We start from the raw sequence: 25,494 nt of genomic DNA, 5'->3' as shown, positions 1-25,494 counted from the left end.
AAGTCAATATATATGAATATAAGTGAATTTGAGTACATATATGTATATATCTCCAGATTCACCCAGGACTTAAGTATTAGTCTAGAAGAGCAATAAATTGCTATTTGAGGTTGGCAGGATAGCTTAAGTAGTGTCCTAGTGGCCTAAATTTATTACTGGTCCCAAAGGTTTCTAATGTAAAACTGGAAGTAAAATAGGCATACTTATATCATTCAATTTTTATTTGCTTTCTGGAAACATCTATATAATCCCATGAGATAAATATTCTCAGTTATTATTTCCACAAGCAAGCAATTTTTCTCTTCATTCATATGCTGCCTTTGGATATATGGATTTTGTCAAATTTTAAAGTTCTTTTGGTTGGGAGAACTACTCTTAAAGGATAAACTCATCAATCATAGATTTCCTGGACTTTCATAACATAATTTAGCCCTTAAATTTACAACCCTTTTGCTGAAGACAATTTAGCTTTTAAATTTAAAAATCTTCTTTTTGAACAGACGAAGCTGTGCAGTGTCTGAATAGTGTATTCCCAGTAAGGGACAGAGTGGATTCTTATAAAAAATATCACTGGCATGTCCTTGGCCTGATCAGGATGATTTCAAATTGAAAGTTGAGAGGAAGAAGAAAGAGTTTGATAAAGCTTTAAAACTAGATATCATCAAAGGCAGTGGTTATAACAGAAGAAGACCAGAAACAACTATTAGAGAGAGAAAGAGCATGAGCGGGGCGGTGGGGGTGGTGGGGGAAAGCAGGGAGGGGGAGGGCAGAGGGAGAGAGAGAATCTCAAGCAGACTCCTGGCTGAGCACAGAGCCCCTCGTGGGGCTTGATCCCAGGACCCTGAGATCATGACCTGAGCCGAAATCAAGAATCAGCTGCTCAACCAACTGAGCCACCCAGGTGCCCCTAAAATAAATCTTTAAGAAAAACAATAATCATTATTTTTAAAACTAAGAACTTTGAGTCATCTGACAGGGGAATTTAGCTGGAAAGGTAAAAATCAATTCAGTGATAGGTATTTTCACATATATCAAAATAGTTAACACATTTATATATATATGGGAAATATATATATATCAAAATATTAACCACATTTATGTATACACACACACACACACACACACAGGAAGGAAATAACATGTTACCCTCTGTGTATCTTCTTTTGGGGGGGGTATCTTCCTGAGGGAAGTTATTCTTTTTTTTTATCATTTTGTTTTATTTTTTTCATCATAAGTATACTCCTTTTTCTTTCTTTCTTTCTTTTTTTTTTTTGAGTAAGCCCTACACCCAAGGTGGGACTCAAACTCACAACCCCAAGATCAAGAGTTGCAGCCTCCACCAAATGAGCCAGCAATAAGTGTATAATCCCCATCACCTGTTTCCCTCTCCTCCCACACACCTCCTCTCTGGTAACCATCCGTTTGTTCTCTAGAGTCTGTTTCTTGGTTTGCCGCCACCCCCCCCCCGCTTTTTTTTTCCCCTTTATTCATTTGTTTTGTTTCTTAAATTCCACATACGAGTGAGATCATATGGTATTTGTCTTTCTCTGACTGCCTTATTTTGCTTACGTAGCAAAAGCAGGTATTCTCTTGAAGGGGGGTCTAAATAACATGTTCGTGGCTGCTACAAACCCAAACCATATATTTTTCAATCCTGGGGAGAGCACGTGCTTACTTGGATGCATAATTTGACATTACCTGAGCTGATTTCCTTTGGCTTCTCTTTGTTTGACTCTAATTTTATTGCTTTAAGTTTCTCAGCTTCCATTTTATCCTATTTTTTCATACGTCAGGTGTACAGTATGAATGCTTATATTCGTGTATAATTTTATTTAAATTGACATAAAATACTGTTTGTCAGGATACGATGGTAATAAATTTTCTGAAAAGGTGTGGGATTTTAAAAACGCAAGAGTGATTCATGTTATTCCTCTAGTCTGGCAGCAAGAAGAATTTGCCCGCATTAACCAGTCTTTCACTGGAGCTGAAAGGAAAGCTGCTTTGTGTGAACTTCTGGAAAAAGAGACCCAGATAATTGCTTCCATTGGGAGGCATAGATACATCGCATATATAGCAAACCGGGAAGCATTGATACAAGCTTTTTTGGATAAGGTTAGTAAAGTAACAATTATTTAAGAAAGAATGTATCCTGAGTTTAAAAATGTAGAATAATGAACTAAAGAAGAGACTTACATTGTATGAATTTGCATGTTTAAATTTTGTGTGTGTGTTTTTCTTTTTTCTGATACAGTTTTAGACTTTTAACTGTGGCCTAGACTAACAGTTGACAACATGAAATTAATATGTTCTTTTTTTTTAGGTATATATATATATTTTAAATTTTATTTTATTATCTTATGTTAATGACCATACATTACATCATTAGTTTTTGATGTAGTGTTCCATGATTCATTGTTTGTGTATAACACCCAGTGCTCCATTCAATACGTGCCCTTAACTGAAAAGTTTTGGCCATGAAGGAAAAAATAAAGATACCTTCCTTGTGACTGTTCATTTAGCTTTAGGCTGGCTGTGGAAGTTAGATGAATTGCACACCCTGATGAAATGGAGAGTTATTGAAGTCACAAAATGTCTGGGTTTAGGATGCCTCATAGAAAGCAACCCAGGGAAAAGAGCTATAGACTAGTGTTTTTGCTTTTGCTCACCAGGTCATTAACTGACTAGAACTTTCTGATCAAAAGCATATATGATTATTGAAAACCATGAAAACATACAATTAAGGGAAAAACTAATTATCTTTTTGTGTTGAAACTGCCTGTTTGATATTGATTGCATAGCCTGTTTCCATAGTGACCAAATCTCCTTTTGTAAACCTGATCTTTCCAGACAATTAAAAGCCAACCCAGACACAAGAAGAAAAGGGATAGTGTTCTTCAAGATCTTTGCCTATAGTGACTCTAGTTGTAAGGTTCTTGTTATTTGAGAACATTCATTCTTTTTTTTTTTTTTTTAAAGATTTTATTTATTTATTTGAGACAGAGAGAATGAGAGAGAGAGAGCACATGAGAGGGGGGAGGGTCAGAGGCAGAAGCAGACTCTCTGCTGAGCAGGGAGCCCGATGCGGGACTCGATTCGATTCAGGGACTCCAGGATCATGACCTGAGCCGAAGGCAGTCGTTTAACCAACTGAGCCACCCAGGCGCCCCTGAGAGCATTCATTCTTAAAAGCCATGTTTTTTTGATACTACAAATGCCCTCTTCTCATTTTACTAATATACTCTCCTGTTTGATCTCAATTTTTCTTGTGGCTTTTACTACCTACAGCCTGGAACTCCCTGCAGGTCCAGACCAGACCTCTCGTAGGAGCTTCCAAATCACATATCCAGTTGCCTATTGTTATTGCTCTCTGGGTGTCCCAAGAGTACACCTTAAGTTGACATGTCAACACTGAAATTAAATCATCTCACCATTCCCAGGCCCCTCATCTCCAAACTGATCCTGTTTTGTAGCACTCACATAATTTATCTTCATGAATGTTTCATCATCTATTTATTTCAGGCAGACACCTGGGCATTATTCTTGACATCCCATCCAACCACTGACCAGTTTGTTCTATTACTTTAATAATCTTCTCAATCCTTTATTTCCTCCTAAGCCACCACTACTGCGTATGGGGAAATGGCTCTGCCATGGCCCCCCTGATGACCTTGCATGTACCCAAACAGGCCAGTAGGCAAAGACTTGAACCACAGCTAATCTGTGGTTCATAAGGTTCATTCATAAGGAATGCCTTGTGATCCTGCTGGAAAATGAAAGGATGGGAGGCTTTTGAAGAGATGCTATGGAGCGGGTCCTTTCTTTTGCTTCCCTATGTTCCCTCAGAGGCTGTCATGAGACAGGTCTTGTGTGTGTGAGCTTGACAGTGATTCAGTTGAATGTGGATTTCCTTCTCATTTGGATTACTTTATGTCTCCAAATTAGGCTCTCAGCCTCCAGTCTCCCTTCACAGTACCTTCCTGTCATCCCTACGCTGCCATAGTGACCTCACTAAACACAGCTCTGCTCCTGCCCCTCCTTGTTGTCCTCAGGGAGGAAGGATTTCCATAATCGATTGCCAGCACACCTCACCTGTCCTGTTGTCTCAGTGTCATCTCTCCTTGCACACTGTGGCCACACTGCTCCAGCTATGCTCAATTACCTGCACGTCCTCAGAAAGACCGTGTGCTGTCCATGCTTTTGCATCCAGTGTCGCCTCTACATGGAACATCCTTTCCCTCCTTCCTTAGTAGCTAGCTACGCACCCTTCAAAACAAGCTCAGATGCCCCTTCTTCTTTTTTTTTTTTTTTAAGATTTTATTTATTTGACAGAGAGAGAGAGAGAGAGAGAGCACAAGCAGGGGGAGCGGCAGAGGGAGAAGGAGAAGCAGACTCCCCGCTGAGCAGGGAGCCCGATGTGGGACTCGATCCCGGGACTCCAGGATCATGACCTGAGCCGAAGGCAGTCGCTTAACCAACTGAGCCACCCAGGCGCCCGCCCCTTCTTCTTGAAGGGGTCTGCTGATCGTCCTACTCTAGCCTGCACTATACGCTTTCATGAGACCCTGTTTCACTTCTGTTTTAGTACATAATGGTCAGTTTTTATTATATCTATTTACATGTCTGAGTCATTCCTAGATACTGAGTTTCTTAAGCAGGAGCTATCTTTTATCTCTGTATCCTCATATCCAGCACAGTGCTTATCATTGAGTATTACTAAATGCTTGTGGAGGAAGGCAGGGAGGAAAACTAAGGAACAGAAGTAATTGTTGTGTAATTTCATATTTCAGGTATTATCAAGAAATTATGCAATGTAGATACTGCCATTTCAGGTTCTTGAACATCTTCATTCTAGGAAAGATGGAAGCATAATATTCATACTTTTCCAGAGTCATATTTCAAACTAAACTTATTCCTTTAGCAAGTTTCTTTATCTTGAATCTGGCTTCACCACCAGGAACTGTGTTCCTTATGTGTCTGACTGTTAACCTTACCAATGAGGACAGCATGGACTTAGGGCAGCAGAGATCCAGAATGTTTGAAGGAGCTGGGGGCCTCTGAGGTACAGTGGACAGGGAAGACAAGTGACACCTACCCTTCCTTATTTGAGGCTGGAATGTCTACAGGAATTCCTACTTAGGCTTTCTCTGATGCTTTGTTTCCTATAAACTATTTTATTTATTTATTTATTAAAATTTTATTCATTTATTTGACAGAGAGAGACACAGCAAGAGAGGGAACACAAGCAGGGGGAGCCGCAGAGGGAGAAGCAGGCTTCCTGCGGAGCAGGGAGCCCAATGTGGGGCTCGATCCCAGACCCTAGGATCATGACCTGAGCCGAAGGCAGATGCTTAACGACTGAGCCACCCAGGCACCCGTCCTATAAACTATTTAAAATTCTTCTTGTTAATGCTTATACAGTTAATCTCACCAGTCCTTAGGCTAAGATTTAGAGGAAATGGACATTTTAGCTGATACAAGGGAATTTTACCTCCGTTTTGACCAAAATGTTGTATAAGGCAGGGAGAACACATCCACAGGTTGGAACTGCTACACTTGAAGTTGATCCTAATCCATTACATAGCTTAATTAGTCTAGTCATTAAAAATATTGACTAACAGTGACTTTGGCCTACTTTTAACCTGTTACAGTAAATTATAAAATCTTCGTTATTCTATTTAAATTCATTTAAATCAACTTTTTGTATAGGATGCTATACTAAACATCATAGAAAACAATAGAGATAGATTTTATAGTCTTTCCTTGGAAATACTTCTACAATATCTATTCCTCTTTAGGCCTGTCTACCTCTCCCCTACCCCATACCTAGCATTGTCTCTAATATTCAGGAGGAGACAGTGCTGATTTCATAAAACTTGAAGTAACTTATTATCCTACAGTTTGTTTTTGTTTTTTATTATTAAGAAAAGGTAGCTTATACTTAATCCCTGAAGCTAGACAAGGTCAGAGTTTTTCCAAATGTCAAAACTAACAACCAGAGCCATAATGCAGACTTTAAGATCCACACTTAGCACCATAACATATAGATATATAAAGAAAATATTTACTTTCCTATAATTTGGAAATAACTTTGGAGAATAAATTTTATGTTTGGTTTTAGCTTAACTTCATTGTATCTAAATATTATGTGGTTTACTGAACTAATATTTTATTTTTAATCTTATCCTGAACATAGAATTTCTCTGAGTAATGAATGATATGATTTCCAATTAGTCCAGTCAAGGCATTAAACTAATCAGCTATTATGGATTCATATTAAGTCTTCATTCTCCATAAAAGTTAAATAATTTGTCATTTTAACCATCAAACATTGACCTCGGCGGCAGGTTATCAAATGTTAAAAACTCACAAGCTGACAGAGATGAAAAAAAGGCAGGCCAAGAAATTCGAATAAAAAACCATCAGCCAGTTTCTAATGTATCTTGGGTTCTCTTCACCCAAACTGTGTTAAAGAGACAATTTGAATTTCTGCAAGACATTTCCCCTAGAGTCAAGGCCGTTTATTTCTTTGATTCCCATACCACTTCTCACAGTCACAAGCTACAAAACTGCAGTCCTTGTGAGCTCTGTCATTTGAATGTTTTTTTTCTCTCCTGAACTCTGGTGGCCAACAGCTAGTGGGATAGAAAAATGCAATGGATTTTTGCTTCTCTCTGAGCACCGCAGTTTACAGGGGTGTTCTCTGTGTATGAACAAAACCCCTTTGCTGTGTAAAAGAAGTTGATCACTACGCAGTAGCTTTTGGGGGGCTAGGCTTCTTAATTCGTGCCCTTGGGGACCTGAGTATGAATTTAGGAGGAATAAAGCGCTCCTTTCACAGGGCAGTCATTTCTTCTCTTCTGTGGAAGCCTGCTGCTCTCAAGGGTTTTGTTACCTCTCCACCTTCCCTTCCTTGAAACGTGTCTTCCTGCTGCTCTTCTGTTTCTCTCCTCTGGAGTCTGCCCTGGCTCAATTGCTGGCAGCTTAATGGAATTTATTACACTCCTGTCTTCTGAAGCAATTTAAGAACATGATTGTTGTACATCTCTTATTACAGCCAAAGCTTTCAAAGAAAAAAGGAAATAGGAAAGAGAAATAAGTAAAGTTGACGCATGTTCCTGTGTCAGATTAAAAAAAAAAATACCTTAAGGCCTGAAATCAAAGAAGCTTAGAACTGAATGAAGATCAGGTTATCAGTGTTGGCAGAAATACATCCATGTATAAAAACAGCTTTGTGAAACAGAATTTTTTTATATCTTTTAGTGCTAACTAGGGAAAGTCAAACTTCACATCTAGAATTCTTTGATTATATCGCTCAGTTCCCTTTATTCTGGCTAATTCCTGGTTATTTTTCAGGTTTCATCTTAGACACGATTTTCTTTTCACCAAGTAATTGCTTCATAGCAACCTGTGGTTACTTACCTATTTACCTGCAATCATCAAGCATAATTACCCTTTATTTTAATTATTTCTTTTCTTATCTTTACATATTATTAGATTTGAGAGTTCTTGAAATCAGTATAGTATTTTATTTACTCTGCCTAGTACACTGACTAATATATAGTAAACACAACCAATATTTGTTGAATGAATGAATGAGTATGGTAGGCCCTATCAGATATACAGAACTACATGAGAAATTTATTTCTTATAATCTTTTGGGAGAAATAAAATTAACAGACAAGATAACTCTAGAACAATTTGGACTTAAATTTCATTGCCCTGAGTGATTTGAAATAGAGACGCTGCATACTTGTATGTGTTTGTGTGTGTGTGTGTGTGTGTGTGTGTGTGTTTACAAGTACAATAGCACTTCGGATACTAGCAATTTCATTGGTTTAAAACATAGTAGTTAAGAATTTTTATGGAAAGGTAGGGTTTGAGTTAAAAATTGGAGGGTGGGAAGGTTTTGGATGTTGAGTATATTTGGAAAAAATCCAAGATATTACCACATCATACTATATTATATGGGGCTAAAAACTTGAAGGGGAGGTGGAGTTAAATCAGTCTATCAGCTAAAATACAATTTAGTAGATGAACTAGGCATTTCCTTAAAAGGTAATTATACTTGGATTATTACAAATGAAGTAAGTTACCACCTGCAGAGCAAAAGGTACTGTCCACATTACTGGAAGAAAGGAAATTGCATTTAGTAGAACCACCCTGAAGAAAATTGTGTGGAAAGATTAAGATATTAGTTAGACTTTAAAATATCACAATATGAAACTTAGCCTAAGATTGCTTATTCCTTAAAACTTTTAAAAGGAGCTTTGAAACAAACATTAAACTTTGGTAACACTCTGAGGCCTACTCCAAGGAAGGCTGTATCTATTTAGAACAATATATATATAGATACATATATAATATATATAAAAATATATAATACATATACATTTATTTATTTATTACTTATTCTAAGTGATAATAAATGACAAAATATTTTCTTTTTTTTAAATTTTATTTATTTAGTTAGAGAGATCGCGACAGAGAGAGAGCGAGCACATGAGCAGGGGGAGTGGCAGAGGGAGAGGGAGAAGCAGACTCCATGCTGACGAGGGTCTCAAGGGGCTTGATCCAAGAACCGCAGGATCATGACCTGAGCTGAAGGCAGACGCTTAACTGACTGAGCCACCCAGGCCCCTCTACAAGATACTTTCTTGTTGAGCTATTTCCCTTTTATAATCCTTAATAAATTTTAGTTAATTCTATCAGTGTGCTAAGTAGCAGTACATTATTTAATATTAGATTTACGCCTTAAGAATATACATTAATTATAGGGTTGCAGCCTCTCATTTGCTGAATTAAAACTAGAACTGAGAATCTAAAGTTTCTGATGAAAATTTGTAGCTCTGAACTGCACTTATTTTGGCTTTGATCAGAAAATGCTGCCATTACTTTAAAAACATATCAAATATAGTTGTTTTTAGATGGTACTTTTCAGTTTTCAATGTAATTTAGCTAATATGAAATGTAAAAAATTTTAGAAGTAATTTAAGGCTGCAACTAAAAATTCCTCATGATAACTGTCATTTTAAATACAGCCTTATATTATTTCTTTGTTTGGCTAGTCTGCATTCCTGATGATTTGTTCCCATACATGGGCTTCTCTTTAAACTTTAAATTATATAAAATCTAAGATTTAAATGGCTGCAAGTATGGCATAAATTGGACTGCAGGTCTCCAAAGCAATTACCATTCAGCCTATAAAAAAATCCAGCATTTGGACAGTTAATAGTCGTGATCAAAATAGCCTTGTTTCTGATAGATTAAAATCAGGGAAAGAAATTGAGCAGCTTTATACCATAAAGAAGAAGAGAAAATAGTGAGTTTTCACAGTGAAATTTCTAGGTGAATGCATCTTTTCTTAAAGTCTTGGTAAGGGGACACCTGGGTGGCTCAGTCGGTTAAGCGTCTGCCTTTGGCTCAGGTCATGATCCCAGGGTCCTGGGATCGAGTCCCGCATCGGGCTCCATGCTCAGCAGGGAGCCTGCTTCTCCCTCTGCTGTGCTCTCTCTCTCTCTCTGACAAATGAATAAATAAAAAATCTAAAAAAAAAAAAAAAGTCTTGGTAAGAGGGAACAGGAACAGTGTCAAAGCCAGACTTAATCTTCATTAAAGATTGCAGTGGTGTCTGGTGTCTCACTCCACACTCCATCTCCTTTCTCAGCCCAGGAGTCCGCAGATGAGCTTCAGGGCAAGTGAACACCATTTATTATTTATTTATTTATTTGATTGTTTAATTTAATTAATTAATTACATTTGTTTATTTGGAGAAAGAATGAGAGAGAAAGCACGAGTGGAGAGAAGGAGAGGGAGAAGCATACTTCCCACTGAGCAGTGAGTCTGACGGAGGGCTTGATCCCAGAACCCTGGGATCGCCATTTTAACCCTCAGTTCATAGGGTGGGCTAGGTTGGGAGGCACCAAGCCAGATCTGGAAATAGGGAGTGAGAATATTAGCCATCATCAGGAGGCAGGGACCACAGCACTGCTAAGATAGCTAAATATAGCAGTTTGACTATCGACACCTGCTTTGTGAGGAACTGTGAACTTGTTATAGACTTAACGTTTATTGGAAACAAAACCATAACTCACAGAGTCCCATTTTGCAGTATCTGTAGGTCTAATGCATTGAGGATTGTAACAATTGCTCCGCAAAAGTTGTCTTCAATTGGCAAAGCATGATCAAGACACATTTCTATAAATTATAACTGAACCAAGCAGATCCTTTTTTTTAAACATTCCAAATAACATGCCTTTCCCAAAGGGCAGTGAGTTATTCCATATACCCATTAAGCCATTCAACATAAGAATTAGTACAAACTAGTAGCAAATTCTGAATCCTGTAGAAATGTTTGCACTTCCACAGACTAAATAGCTCTTTTATATCTTTTTTCCTAGAATGTTTTACTTTCCCATGGTCTACAAATTCTTCAATTAATTTCCTCAAGTTTTAGTGATACTTTTATTCATAAAGCACATGATACTAAGGTAGCTTTTAGTAGAAGTAACAAAATTATTTTTTAACCTTTAATTAACTGATAATTATAAACTTATATTATTTTTAAGTGTTCAGCTCCAAAGGTATGGAGAACATTTAGTGGCAAAATAATTGAGATGGATACACAGTTCACCATCAGAGCCAGAGAGCTGCAGAACATCTATAAATGCATTATGCTGAAAAATATCTCTCAAGATGAAAGGCTGGATGTACTCCTAACGCTTAAACATACTGTGAAGGTATATTAACTTTCTCTTAGTTTTGAGGTATCACTATCAATTAAAAAAATGAATACTAAAATAAACTGTTTTGTATTAATTATAAAGATGATTAATCAATGTTTATATATATGAATTTATTTTGTCAACAGCTCTACTGTTTTGGTATAATTTGGGGAGGATGTGGCTTATGCATTAATATTTATCTAAAAGTTCTCAAACTATACATTATGATACATAATAAATATAAATGTAGCACAATGAATATTCTAAACATAAATATACCCATATCTATGCAATGGATACAAATATATAGCATGGAATTAATACTCCACTCAGTTCAGTAAAGCAGCAATTGTCTATGTATTTTGACACTTTCCAGTGAAAATTTTATTTTTAGCAGTTTTAAAGCAGCATTGGAGTATTTTAATTTTTTTCTCTTTATTTATTGATTTAAGACACTTTAGTTGAGTAAATGGTTCTTCTTGGGAGGTAAGTCTCCATAGATCTCTTGTATTTCTTCCCATCTTTTTTTTTTTTTTTTAAGATTTTATTTATTTATTTGAGAGAGAGAGCAGGAGTGGAGGGAAGCAGCAGAGGGAGAGGGAGAAGCTGACTCCCCAGTGCGGGGCTCCATCCCAGGACCTGGGGATCATGACCTGAGCTGAAGGCAGACACTGAACCCATTGAGCCACCCAGGCCCCCCCATTTCTCCTCATCTTGAGAACAGAGGCATTGACTCGATTAGGCGTTGACTGCCTTTGTTCTGGATTACCTTTTTAAAGATGTTTGTGTAGTGACTAACATTGGAAGATAGAGATAGGAAGAAAGAGAGAAGCAGGAGGTCTAGAGGTTGGAAATGAATATGATATCCATGGTGGGCATTAAAAAAGCCAGATTGGAAAAAAGAGTGCAGGTAGGGAATACAGTAGAAATCCTCCTAACTGACATTTTTAGGAACATAACCTGGTTAATAACAATAATAATAATAGAAAACAAAAACAAAGGATAGGCTTAAAAAATAAATTGTGCATATCTTAAACAATATGTTTAACCTAATATATCTGCATGTACATTTATTTAACAATATTTTGATGGAGGATTAAGGCCTTTAAGCATGACTCAAATTCTGGATCTATTCATTAGGCTGTATAATCTTAGATAAGTTATTTAACATTTCTGAAAATCAATTTCATCATTTGTAAAATTAGTTGCTTGGAGGTTATAAATATGTGTGTATATATGTAAATATATATCTATAAAATATAAATAAATATAATCTATATATCTCAGTGCTTACAAATAGGGAGCCCTCAATGAATAATAGGTATTACTTTGATGACAATTACTAAGAGAGACCAGGGACTCTTAAACCTGAGTACACATTAGAATCATCTGGAGAGCTTGAAAGAGAGAGCAAGATTCACAGAGACAGAGAGAGAGAGAGAGAGAGAATATGAGAATAAATGAATAAGGGATGATATCTAGGCTCCATTTCAGAGAAGTTAAATTAGATCCTCAAGTATGAGGGCAATCTTAAAACCTTTAAAAATCTCCCCCAGGTCATTCTAATATGCCTTCAGGGTCAAGGGCCCCTGATAATAGACTCTTGAGTTAGCTTTACCAAGTATGTATTAAAAAGTACAGGAGAACATTATTTTACAGTCACACTGCCTTCACGTTCTGACTCCTTCATTCAAACTGTGTTTCTTTTAATCCTCTCTTGAGCAATTAGATCAACTTACTTCTATTTTACTACTCATAAATCCTACCTTAATCACTTAACTTCTACTTGGGGCTTTCTTATTCAACCACACTCATTTCTGTGACTTTATTAAAAAATTGTGAATTATACAAATTTGCAGAAAAAATGTATTTTATACACATACACACACACACACACACAATTTAACAAATATGAAGTCACCAACCATGTAACCTTCTCTGACCCCAGAACAGGACATTGCCAACATTGCGAGTATCCCCCTTTCTCTTTATAATCCTAGTTCACCCTCTCATCCCCTAGAATATTGACTTTCATAGCAGTCATTTCCTTGATTTTCTTTATAGTTTTGCTACTTATGTGTATGTATGTACCTTGCTGCTTTTGCTCAACAACATTAATTTGTAAGATTTAAGCTTGTTATTGTATATAGCTGTAGTTTACTCATTTCCATACATTTGATATTCTATCAGTATATGTATTGTATGAATAAGCCATCACTTATTTATGTCATCAATTTATTTGTGGATATTTGGTTGTTTCTAATTTTGAACTTTTGTGAACAATGATTCTATATGCACATTTCTCTAAAGCACTCTAAAGAGTGGAATTGGTGGATTGTAGATTACACATATCTGAAGCTCTCCTAGATAATGTCAAGTTTTTTTCCAGATTAGTTGTTGGTACACTCCTACCAGTTTCTTTTGGAATTTCTTTCTTTTGGAATATAGTTTTCAGTTTGTTTGGTGGTAATTTTGAAAATTAAATTAGTGACTTTAAAAATTCTATACTGAATATGTTTGTTTTGTATAGGAACATGAATGTAAACTGACTCGGGAAATTCTAGAACTGATTGACAGAGAGGTGGACCTTATGATGAGAGGAGTCAAACATCATAATCTTGAAGGACTCAGAAAAAGAATTGCAACACTCTTTTCTCATTACATCAAAACACCTCTATTTAATCCAGAAGTTGCAAGACATCTTAAGGTACTCTACTTTTTTTCCTGTATTCCTTTCTCAGAATTCTGAGAGATGCTATAGTAAATTGAAGTACATTCAAATTTTGCTTTAATGCTTTACTTGGGGTCCATGTGGAAGACCATCTTGTTGGTGAAATCTCTTTTGAATGATTGTTTTTTATGTCAATATATTAAACTTAGTCATTTAACTTATTCTGTGTCTGTATTTTTAAGTTTGAATTCTTCCCTCCTCTCTGAACCAAACTGAATATTGCACTGTGCAATCCTGACCTCTCACCCTGTCATGCTTTCGAACATACTGTTACTTCCACCTGGAATGCTGTTCCCTACTCCACTCAGCTAACTCTTGTTCATTTTCTGACATTTAATTCATGGGTCCCCTCCTTCATGAGGCCTCAGAGAGAGTTAAACTTTTCATTTCTGAGATTTTACATGTGCTTTGTTTGTGTTTCCTTGTAAGACTTATTGCTTAGTCATAGTTATTACTGAACAGATCTGTGTAGATATCCTCAGAGAACTTCAAATGTAACATGTATTTGAATTAAACTACCTTTTCCAGCTCCAACAGGCTTAGGCTTCTATGAGGATTTTGCTGTCTAGAGCCAAGAAAAGTATCTTATTGCCTTTTTACTGTCCAAAACTATTTAAAACACTTTTAGTAAAGTTTGGAAAGGAGTGGTTTACTAAAGAATTCTAAATAGTGTTTTATTCTAGTGATTATATTTAAAGTTATAATTTATTAAGAAGCCAGCTAAATATCTATTTTGCTTTTTTGATATAAGATCTCAGTATTTGGTCAAACCTTTTAGAAAAATAAAATTAATTTTTATATTTTCTTTTTTAATGGATCTTTATTTTATTTTTATTATTTCTTAAAGATTTATTTATTTTTAGAGAGAGAGCATGTGCAAGCAGGGGGAGAAGTAGAGGGAGAGGGAGAGAGAGAATCCCAAGCAGACTCCCCACTGAGCCCAGAGCTTGATGTGGGGCTCGATCTTAAGACCCTGAGATCAGGACCTGAGCAGAAACCAAGAGTGGGATGCTCAACTGACTGAGCCACCCAGGTGCCGCTTTAATGGATTTTTAAAACTTAATTGTATTGCAAGAGAATATAACAAAACGTCAGTGGTGCCCGGCTGGCTCAGTCTGTAGAACATGCAACTCTTGATCTGAGGGTTGTAAGTTCGAGCTCCACATTGGGTGTAGAGATTACTTAAAAATAAAATCTTAAAAAATATAAATATATAACAAAACTCCAAGAGAAAAATTGCCCATTATATTATTTCTTATTCAAATTAGTGTTTTATTTGCCCAAGCTACCTTCTAGTCCTCTACATACTTAACTCAGCTTTTATACATTTGCAGTAATAGATTTTAATATTCTACACATTCACATAACATACCATTTTATTCAGTTTTTAAATTTACCTTTGGTAAAATTGACTATTTGGTTATACCTAAGTCAGTTTCATCTGTTTCATCCCCAACGGTAATGTGAGAGTTCCACTAGTTCTGCATCCTTGTCAGCAGCTGGTATTGCCAGTCTCTGTTTTTACTTTTGGAGTTCTAATAAATGTATAGTAGTATTCCATTATATTTTAGTCTGTGATTTCCTAATGAATATAATATTAAGCATCTTCTCATGCATCTTTTTTTGCCATCTATATAACTTTTTGTTGAAGTATCTGCACATATCTTTTGCCACGACCCCCCCTTCTTAAAGTTGAGGTGTTTATTTTCTCATTACTGAGTTTTGAGAATTCCTTATATATTTTATATATAAGTCCTTTGTAAGATACATGATTTGTAAATATTTTCCCTCAGTCTGCAGCTTGTCTTCTCATTCTCTTAACAGTATCTTTAACAGAGCAGATGCTTTTTATTTCAATGAAGTTGAATTTATCCATTTTTAAAATGGATCATGCTTTTGGCATTTACTTTGTAGTTAAGAAATCTTTTTCAAAGAATTACTATTGTTAAAATGATCATACTATACAAAGTGATCTATAGATTCCATACAGTCCCTATCAAAATTCCAATGGCCTTTTTCACAGAAATAGAAAAAAAAAAACCCTAAAATTTGTATGGAACCACAAAAGATCCCATATAGCCAAAGCAATCTCGACAAAGAACAAAGCTGGAGGCATCATGCTTCCTGATTTCAAACTATATTCCAAAGCTATATAGTTCAAACAGTATGATACTGGCACAAAAACAGACACATAGATCAGTGCCACAAAATAGAAAGCCCAGAAACAAACCCACAAAGGAGCTAAGAATGTACAGTGAGGAAAGGATAGTTTCTTTACTAAATGATGTTGAAAAAACTGGATAGCCACATGCAAAAAAATCAACCTTTGTCTCACACCACATACAAAAATCAACTCAAAATAGGTTAAAGATTTAAATATAAGACCTGAAACTATAATACTATTAAAAGGAAATATAGGGAAAATCTTGTTGACATTGACCTTAGCAATGAATGGTTTTTTGGTCGTGATAACAAAAGCAAGGGTGACAGAAGTAAAAGTAGACAAATGGGATGTGTCAAACTGAAAACCTTCTGCACAGAGAGGAAACAATCAACAAAATGAAAGGCAACCTACAGAATGGGAAAAAATATTTGCAAACCATATATCTGATGAGTTAATATCCAAAAAAAAAAAAAGGAAATTCTACAACTCGATAGCAAAATAATTTTAACCCAATTTAAAAATGGGCAAAAGATCTCAATAGACATTTTCTCAAAGAAGACATACAAATGGCCAACATGTACATGAAAAAATGCTTCATGTCACTAATCATCGGGAAATGCAAATCAAAACCACAATGAGATATCCTCTTCTACCTGTCAGAATGGCTCGTATCAAAAAGACAGGAAATAACAAGTGTTGGCAAAGATAGGGAGAAAAGGGAACCCTTGTGTTCTGTTCTCTGAAATTTAAATTGATACAGCCATTACAGAAAACAGTATGGAAGTTCCTTAAAAAATTAAAAATAGAACCACTATATGATGCAGAGTTTCAAGTTTTGGATATCGATCTTTGAGTCAATCCAAATTTAGTGTTAAGATAAATGAAATGAGAAAAACACTTAGTTTAGTGGGCTTTTACTTATATTTGAATCTAGCCTGTAAGATTAATATAGCATGACACCAAAAATCTAAATTCTTTTTAAAAATAATACAGATTCCTTAACATTTTGGCAGGATAAATGAATACTGCTTGAAATTTAAATTTTGTGTAGAATAGGAAGTTAAGGGAAATAGGACTTTAAAAATTAACCAACTTTTTATCTCATTCTAAGATAAGTTAGCCCTCAGTGCTTCGGTTGATTAGTATTTAGCCTGACTTTTGTAACTTTTTTTGTTTTTTACTATTTAGGTCCCTCAAGACCCATTGAAGTTTTATAAGAAGATTTACTTTTGCCACGGTTGCCAGCTCTATTTGCCTTCCACAGAGTTTGCCGTCTCATCCACCTTACACCGCATATACCGGTGTCGTCACTGTATTAACCTTGACAATGAGACTCGACAAAGAGAATCATTTTTGAAGTACAAATGTTTACTTCAGCGGCTCTACTATTCAGAAGCTGATTATGAAGATGATTCCAAAATTGCTTTCCTGATGCAGGTATGATCAGTAAGGGTTGCCAATCATGGATGAAATTTCTTCACTGATTTTACAGAAAAGATTCCTGCTTTCCCACAGAAACCTTTTAAAATAATGGTTCCTTTGTTTATGCTTATACTTTGTGAAGTTTGCCCCTCTGGCAATTTTAAGTCTATACAGACCTCGTGATAAAAAACCATTTCAAGGGGCGCCTGGGTGGCTCAGTCGTTAAGCATCTGCCTTCGGCTCAGGTCATGGTCCCAGGGTCCTGGGATCGAGCCCCGCATCCCGCATCGGGCTCCCTGCTCAGCGGGAAGCCTGCTTCTCCCTCTCCCACTCCCTCTGCTTGTGTTCCTCTCTCACTGTGTCTCTGTCAAATAAGTAAAATCTTTAAAAAAAAAAAAAAACATTTCAAGAATTTTAGCTACTCTGGTTTAGATTAAAAGAAAAAGTTTTTTTTTTATTTTATTATGTTATGTTAATCACCATACATTACATCATTAGTTTTTGATGTAGTGTTCCATGATTCATTGTTTGCGTATAACACCCAGTGCTGGGGGGAAGGAAAGATGGTGGAGGAGTAGGGGACCCTATTTCAACTGGTCCCCGGAATTGAGCTGGATATCTACCAGACCACTCTGAGCACCCATGAAACCAGCCTGAGATGTAAGAAGATCGGATCTCTATAAACAGAATATCGCAGGCGGTTGGTTTCGAGGACGAAGCAGGGAGCAGTGATTCCGCGGGCAGATATCAGAGGATAAACGGGAGTGGGAGGGTGCCTGGCCGTGGGGATCCTACACCACTGGTGAGCGACAGCCTCGCGCGCTGGGGACGGGGCACAGACTCACAGACCAGTAGCAGCAGGGAAAGGACTTTAGGGCAGCCCTCGGGGCAGAAACCCGGAGCGGCGGGGTCGCGCCTGCAAACTGGGGGTGGCTGGCGGTTTTAGAAGCACAAAGGGCAGAGATGTGCCCCGACCTGGAGGCAGGACTGGGAGCGTGGCGGAGGGGCGCACAACCCAGGACGCTGCAGTTTATAGCAGCACGGACAGAAATGGAGACGGTGTGGCCTGGAGAGCTCACTGAAGAACAGACTACGGTCTCTCTGCTCTGAGGCAGAGGGTTGGAAACGGTCTCTTCTGCTCTGACTCGCGGAAGAGACGCGGAAAGACGCCAGGGAAAGGCGCCAGAGAACAAAAGCCCCAAAGCCTGATTCCCACTGAGCCCATCCCCCGCCACAGGGGCGCAGGGCAACTCCGCCCAAACAGGGTTGCCTGAGTAACAGCGCGGCAGGCCCCTCCCCCAGAAGATAGGCTGGGAAAACAAGAGGCCAGCAACCCTAAGGTCCCAAGAAAACAGGTGCATCTTGCTTGGGTTCTGGTCAAGCATTTGGACTGTATACATTCCCTCAAACACCCATCAACAGACTGACTAGGAGGAGGAGCCCCCAAAATAGAAAAGACGCAGAGATTATGACTTATGCTGCAGATTTACAAATGGATGCAGATATAACCAAGATGTCGGAGATGGAATTCAGGCTAGCAATTGTGAAGACAATGGCTAGAATGGAGAAATCAATTAATGGCAACATAGAGTCTCTAAGGGCAGAAATGAAAGCTGAATTGGCAGAACTTAAAAATGCTATCAGTGAGATCCAATCCAATCTAGATAATCTAACAGCTAGGGTAACTGAGGCAGAAGAACGAATAAGCGACCTAGAAGACAATATAATAGATAAAAAAGGAAAAGAGGAAGACAGTGAAAAACAACTCAGAATCCATGAAAATAGAATCAGAGAAATAAGTGACACCATGAAGCATTCCGATGTCAGAATAATTGGAATCCCAGAGGGAGTGGAGAGAGAGAGAGGGCTAGAAGATGTATTTGAGCAAATCATAGCTGAGAACTTCCCTAATCTGGGGAATGAAACAAACATTTGCGTCCTAGAGGCAGAGAGGACCCCTCCCAAGATCAAAGAAAACAGACCAACACCCCGGCATGTAATAGTAAAACTTGCAAATCTTAGAACCAAGGAAACCATCTTAAGGGCAGTTAGGGGGAAGAGATTCCTTACGTACAGAGGGAGGAACATCAGAATAACGTCAGACCTATCCACAGAGACCTGGCAAGCCAGAAAGGGCTGGCAAGACATATTCAGGGTACTAAATGAGAAGAACATGCAGCCAAGAATACTTTATCCAGCAAGGCTTTCATTTAGAATGGATGGAGAGATGCAGAGCTTCCATGACTGGCAGAAACTGAAAGAATATATGACCACTAAGCCGGCCCTGCAAGAAATATTAAGGGGGCTTCTATAAAAGGAGAAAGACCCCAAGAGTGATCTACAACAGAAATTTACAGGGACAATCTATAAAAACAACGTCTTCACAGGCAACATGATGACAATTAATTCATATCTTTCAATAATCACTCTCAACTTGAATGGCCTAAATGCTCCCATAAAACGGCACAGGGTTGCAGATTGGATAAAAAGATAGGACCCATCCATATGCTGCCTACAAGAGACTCATTTTGAACCTAAAGGTACATCCAGACTGAAAGTGAAGGGATGGAGATCCATCTTCCATGCCAGCGGACCTCAAAAGAAAGCTGGGGTAGCAATTCTTATATCAGACAAATTAGATTTTAAACTAAAGTCTGTAATTAGAGACACAGAAGGACATTATATCATTCTTAAAGGGTCTATCCAACAAAGAAGATCTAACAATTGTAAATATCTATGCCCCCAACATAGGAGCAGCCATCTACATAAGCCAACTGTTAACCAAAATAAAGAGTCATATTGATAACAATACGTTAATTGTAGGAGACCTCAATACTCCACTCTCAGCAATGGACAGATCATCTAAGCAGAAAATCAACAAGGAAACAAGAGCTTTAAATGATACATTGGACCAGATGGACCTCATAGATATTTACAGAACATTCCACCCTAAAACAACAGAATACTCACTCTTCTCGAGCGCACATGGAACTTTCTCCAGAATAGACCACATACTGGGTCACAAATCAGGTCTCAACTGAAACCAAAAGATTGAGATTATTCCCTGCCTATTCTCAGACCACAATGCTCTAAAACTGGAACTCAATCACAAGATAAAATTTGGCATAAATTCAAACACTTGGAAGCTAAAGACCACTCTGCTCAAGAATGTTTGGGTCAACCAGAAAATCAAAGAAGAACTTAAACAATTCATGGAAATCAATGAGAACGAAAACACATCGGTCCAAAACCTATGGGATACTGCAAAGGCGGTCCTAAGGGGGAAATACATAGCCATCCAAGCCTCACTCAAAAAAATAGAAAAACTCCGAATTCACCAACTAACTCTACACCTTAAAGAACTAGAGAAAAAGCAACAAACGATGCCTAAGCCATGCATTAGAAGAGAAATAATTAAAATTAAAGCAGAGATCAATGAATTAGAAACCAGAAACACAGTAGATCAGATCAACAAAACTAGAAGTTGGTTCTTTGAAAGAATTAATAAGATCGATAAACCTCTGGCCAGACTTATCCAAAAGAAAAGAGAAAGGACCCAAATTAATAAATCAATGCACAGAAATCAGTTGCTTTCTTATACACTAACAATGCAACTGTAGAAAGAGAAATTAGAGAAACGATTCCATTTACAATAGCACCAAAAATCATAAAATACCGTGGAATAAACCTAACCAAAGAGGTAAAGGATCTATACTCTAGGAACTACAAAACACTCATGAAAGAAATTGAAGAAGACACAAAAAGATGGAAAAATATTCCATGCTCATGGATCGGAAGAATAAACATTGTTAAAATGTCTATGCTACCCAGAGCAATCTATACCTTCAATGCCATCCCGATCAAAATTCCAATGACATTTTTCAAAGTGCTGGAACAAATAATCCTAAAATTTGTATGGAATCAGAAAAGACCCTGAATCGCCAAGGAAATGTTGAAAAAGAAGAACAAAGCTGGGGGCATCACGTTGCCCGATTTCAAGCTATATTACAAAGCTGTGATCACCAAGACAGCATGGTACTGGCACAAAAACAGACATATAGACCAATGGAACAGAATAGAGAACCCAGATATGGACCCTCAACTCTATGGTCAAATAATCTTTGACAAAGCAGGAAAAAACATGCAATGGAAAAAAGTCTCTTCAATAAATGGTGCTGGGAAAATTGGACAGCCACATGCAGAAGAATGAAACTTGACCATTCTCTAACACCATTCACAAAGATAAACTCAAAGTGGATGAAAGACCTCAATGTGAGACAGGAATCCATTAAAATCCTAGAGGAGAACATAGGCAATAACCTCTTTGACATCGGCCACAGCAACTTCTTTCAAGATGCATCTCCAAAAGCTAGTGAAACAAAAGCAAAAGTGAACTTTTGGGACTTCATCAAGATAAAGAGCTTCTGCACAGCAAAGGAAGCAGTCAACAAAACAAAGAGGCAACCCACAGAATGGGAGAAGATATTTGCAAATGACACTACAGATAAAGGGCTGGTATCCAAGATCTATAAAGAACTTCTCAAACTCAACACCCAAAAAACAAATAATCAAGCAAAAAGTGGGCAGAAGATATGAAAAGACACTACTCTGAACAAGCCATACAAATGGCTAACAGACACATGAAAAAATGTTCATCATCATTAGCCATCAGGGAAATCCAAATCAAAACTACACTGAGATACCACCTTATACCAGTTAGAATGACAAAAACGGACAGGGAAAGAAACAACAAAGGTTGGAGAGGTTGTGGAGAAAGGGGAACCCTCTTACACTGTTGGTGGGAATGCAAGTTGGTACAGCCACTTTGGAAAACAGTGTGGAGGTGCCTCAAAAATTTAAAAATAGAGCTACCCTATGACCCAGCAATTGCACTCCTGGATATTTACCCCAAAGACACAGATGTAGTGAAAAGAAGGGCCATATGCACCCCAGTATTCATAGCAGCAATGTTTGCAATAGCCAAACTGTGGAAGGAGCCGAGATGTCCTTCAACAGATGAATGGATAAAGAAGATGTGGTCCATATATACAATGGAATATTACTCAGCCATCAGAAAGGATGAATACCCAACTTTTACATTAACATGGATGGGACTGGAGGAGATTATGCTAAGTGAAATAAGTCAGGCAGAGAAAGTCAATTATCATATGGTTTCACTTATTTGTGGAACATAAGGAATAGCTTGGAGGACATTAGAAGAAGGAAGGGAAAATTGGGGGGGGAATTGGAGGGAGAGATGAACCATGAGAGACTATGGACTCTGAGAAACAAACAGTGTTTTAGAGGGGAAGGGGGAGGGAGGATTGGTTAGCCCAGTGATGGGTATTAAGGAGGGCACGTACTGCATGGAGCACTGGGTGTTATATGAAAACAATGGATCATGGATCACCACATCAAAAACTAATGATGTATGGTGACTAACATAACATAATAAAATTAAAAAAAAAAACAACACCCAGTGCTCCATTCAATACATGCCCTCTTTAATACCCATCACCAGGCTAACCCGTCCCCCCATCCCCCTCCCCTCTAGAACCCTCCGTTTGTTTCTCAGAGTCCATGGTGTCTCATGGTTCATCTCCCCCTCCGATTTAAAAAAAGTTTTTAAACCGTTACTTCATTTCCCCCATTTTCCTTCTTTTTTCATTAAAACAACAGTCTTTTTAATAACACTAAGCAAATTGCTTAATCTTTATCAAATCTCAGTTTCTTCATTCGTAAAGTGGAAAAAAAATGACCTACAATAACCCTGAGGATAAGGGTTAGGATAAGGATAAGGATAGTGGCAAATACATTTTGAAAAGCACTGAATACCATTTACATGTAAGGTAAAATTAGCATACTGGAAGAAATACATGCAGCTTTCTCTGGGTTAAAGATGCAATCATGACTGTGAAACTGATAATGTAGCTTGGGCAGAGTGAGCAGAGATTTGGCAAAAAATAAGCTGTAAGAAGCACTAAAAACTTCATGAATAATGTTTCTCTTTTAAACATATACTCAATGTGATTCTTTCCTCAAGTAATAGAATAATCTTAAAGAAGTGTTATGTTTAGAAGAAAACATGATTTTTCAAACTTGTTTCGACATGCAGCTACAAGATATTCAGTACCTGGTAGAGAACATCTGGGCATCGCAGTCAGTGCTCAGTGCCTGGAAGGATCTCAACGATCTGGTCATGGTCAGGTGGGATAAGTCCTTGGAATGGTCCCCCTGGAACTGCATTCTTCTTACCAAAGATGAAGGTGTTGCTCATCTCAAGCTAACAAGTATTGAAGAGGTAAGAAAGTAGAATTTGAGGAATTAATTTAATCATTGAAAATATTAGAGGATAACTTGACTGCCTTTTACTACATTCCATGAATAATTTACATACTTCCATTGGATTAAGAAACAGAATGAATAACAGTAACAAAATGTGTGGATGGTATGTATGGCTGAGATTAAAATTAAAAGGAAGCTAAGGCACAGAAAAAGACAAGATAAGAGATGCAAACATCTTACAAGTATCTAAACTTGATTCCCCTCTCTGCTAATAATAGCAAGTTCGAGCATGTCATTCCATGGTAAATTCCATGAGGGCGGGGATTTTATTTAGCTTATTCATGTCTATATCTCTTAATAAACTACACCAGTGCCTGTCACAGACTAGGGGTTTAGTGAGTATTTGTTGAATGAATAAATGAAATACCAGATAGATATTATATAACCTAGAATCTGCCCTTCTTTGATTAACCATCATGAGTCTGCCTAAAAAGCACACTAAATTCTCAAATTTTTCTCATAATCTTGTGCTCTAAATGGAAATCATACGGATGGGATATGGTTTTGAGGCTCCATTTTTCATTTTCTCCCAACTGACTGGGAGTGGGGAATGCGCTGTAAAAACTCAATACCATTTAATTTTAGTAACTTACAAGATGCAATCTGTAAAACATTTTGATGAGCAGAATTGAGTTCATCAGAGAGCTTCACTGACACTGAGCAAGCTTAGGATTCCAACAGCTGATACTGATTCTCTGCCTTCTATTGATTAAATTTCTATACTATTAATTTCATTCAAAATGTCAGTTAAGAGAAAGAAATGACTTCAAATTTAATAGTCATTTTGAATGGTGCTATTCCCTGCTTGTGTTTTTATTGGGGAGGGAGAAGGTATAAGGAGGAGAAACTAGTTAAATTTTTAGCTTTTTTGAATAATTTTCTAGTAGAAGCCAGGCTAAGAAAAATTTCACTCTAGGGATCGAAAGAAAGAGCAGCATGAAACTGAAACTGTGTTAAATATTATATTTAGTAAACTCAACTGCTTCATAAATATTTAATCACTGGAGGCATAGCCAACACTACAGTATTATTTCATCTAGGACCCATAGTGGGATTGAAGTTCATTCCCAAAGCTGATATTCTACTGCTTCAATTAATCCACACACTCTCTTTGTGTATTCAATCAAATTACTGCAGTACCAAATTAAATGTTCTATTCACATGCATTTCTAATTTCAGGATACTGATCTTACTGAATTTCTATAAATAGAGCTAAGGTTCTCAACCAGACAAACTAAAAAAAAAAAAAGCCTTTTTATGGTTTTGGCCTACATTAATCTGTTAAGTATTAATTTTCAGCCTCCTTAAAGAATAGTTTATATCTTGCCACAAGTTAAAGCATTTCTAGAATTTCCTTAATGCACAGAGATATTTGCTTTCCCAGTAAGTAAAAAAATGCTCAAAATATAAAATAATCTTGGCTCCCTGCAGTCATGACACAAGTTATAGGAAAAGCCTGGAAAAAGACTTCTGTTCTCTGAACGTAAATGAGGCAGAGCAGTTTCTTGTGGTGTGCACATTGGTCAAAGTAGGAACAACAGTGGATTTAAAGTCAGGAGACCTGACCCAGTATTTCCCCATTTCTGTCACTAATAATCAATCTATAGGACATTAAGACCTGCCTTCTTTGCATCATCAATTTTTATAAAGGTCAGCTAAAAACATGAAATCAATACAGAGGATCAGAGCAGCCCTCGTTGAATTCTGGCTCTGTCACTCAGGAGCTGAGAGAGGTTGAGCAAATTTGCTGATGTCTCAGTGCCCTAGTTTTCTCATCTGTAAAAAGGAGATAATATGAAAAGGGGATAATATATATTGGATATCTTTCCATATTATATTATTCTTTAAAAGTTGCTTATTGTTCCTTTGCTTGTATGTACCATACTATGCTTATCTTACCTTTAATGATTACATTTTTGTTCTATAAAGGTGCTTTGAAAACCTATAAAGTTTTGTACACATGTAATTTAATGTTGCGTAATAGAAATGTGTTAGTTTTCTTAATGACGTAAGGACTAAGAAGTGGTAGAACACACTTAGTGCAAAGGATGAGTATTTTGCCCTGTTATATGTGTCTGTAGAGAGGAAACTTAAAAACAAGCCCAGTATTC

General features: G+C 37.2%; 1 protein-coding gene across 1 annotated transcript in view; it reads left to right on the top strand.

Annotated features, from left to right (window-relative positions):
* IQUB (IQ motif and ubiquitin domain containing) overlaps positions 1-25,494 on the top strand; it is a 49,740-nt gene that overhangs the window by 22,512 nt on the left and 1,734 nt on the right. Inside the window, exons 7-11 of the mRNA XM_021699346.1 lie at positions 1,937-2,112; positions 10,566-10,736; positions 13,252-13,428; positions 16,805-17,053; positions 23,154-23,339. Of these exons, the coding sequence (XP_021555021.1) occupies positions 1,937-2,112; positions 10,566-10,736; positions 13,252-13,428; positions 16,805-17,053; positions 23,154-23,339 (959 nt within the window). The remainder of the gene's footprint in view (positions 1-1,936; positions 2,113-10,565; positions 10,737-13,251; positions 13,429-16,804; positions 17,054-23,153; positions 23,340-25,494) is intronic.

The sequence above is a fragment of the Neomonachus schauinslandi genome, chromosome 12 (assembly GCF_002201575.2).
Source record: "Neomonachus schauinslandi chromosome 12, ASM220157v2, whole genome shotgun sequence".
NCBI classification, from domain to species: Eukaryota; Metazoa; Chordata; class Mammalia; order Carnivora; family Phocidae; genus Neomonachus; species Neomonachus schauinslandi.
The sequence above is the reverse complement of the archived record's forward strand: the minus strand, read 5'-3'. Positions and strand labels throughout refer to the sequence as shown.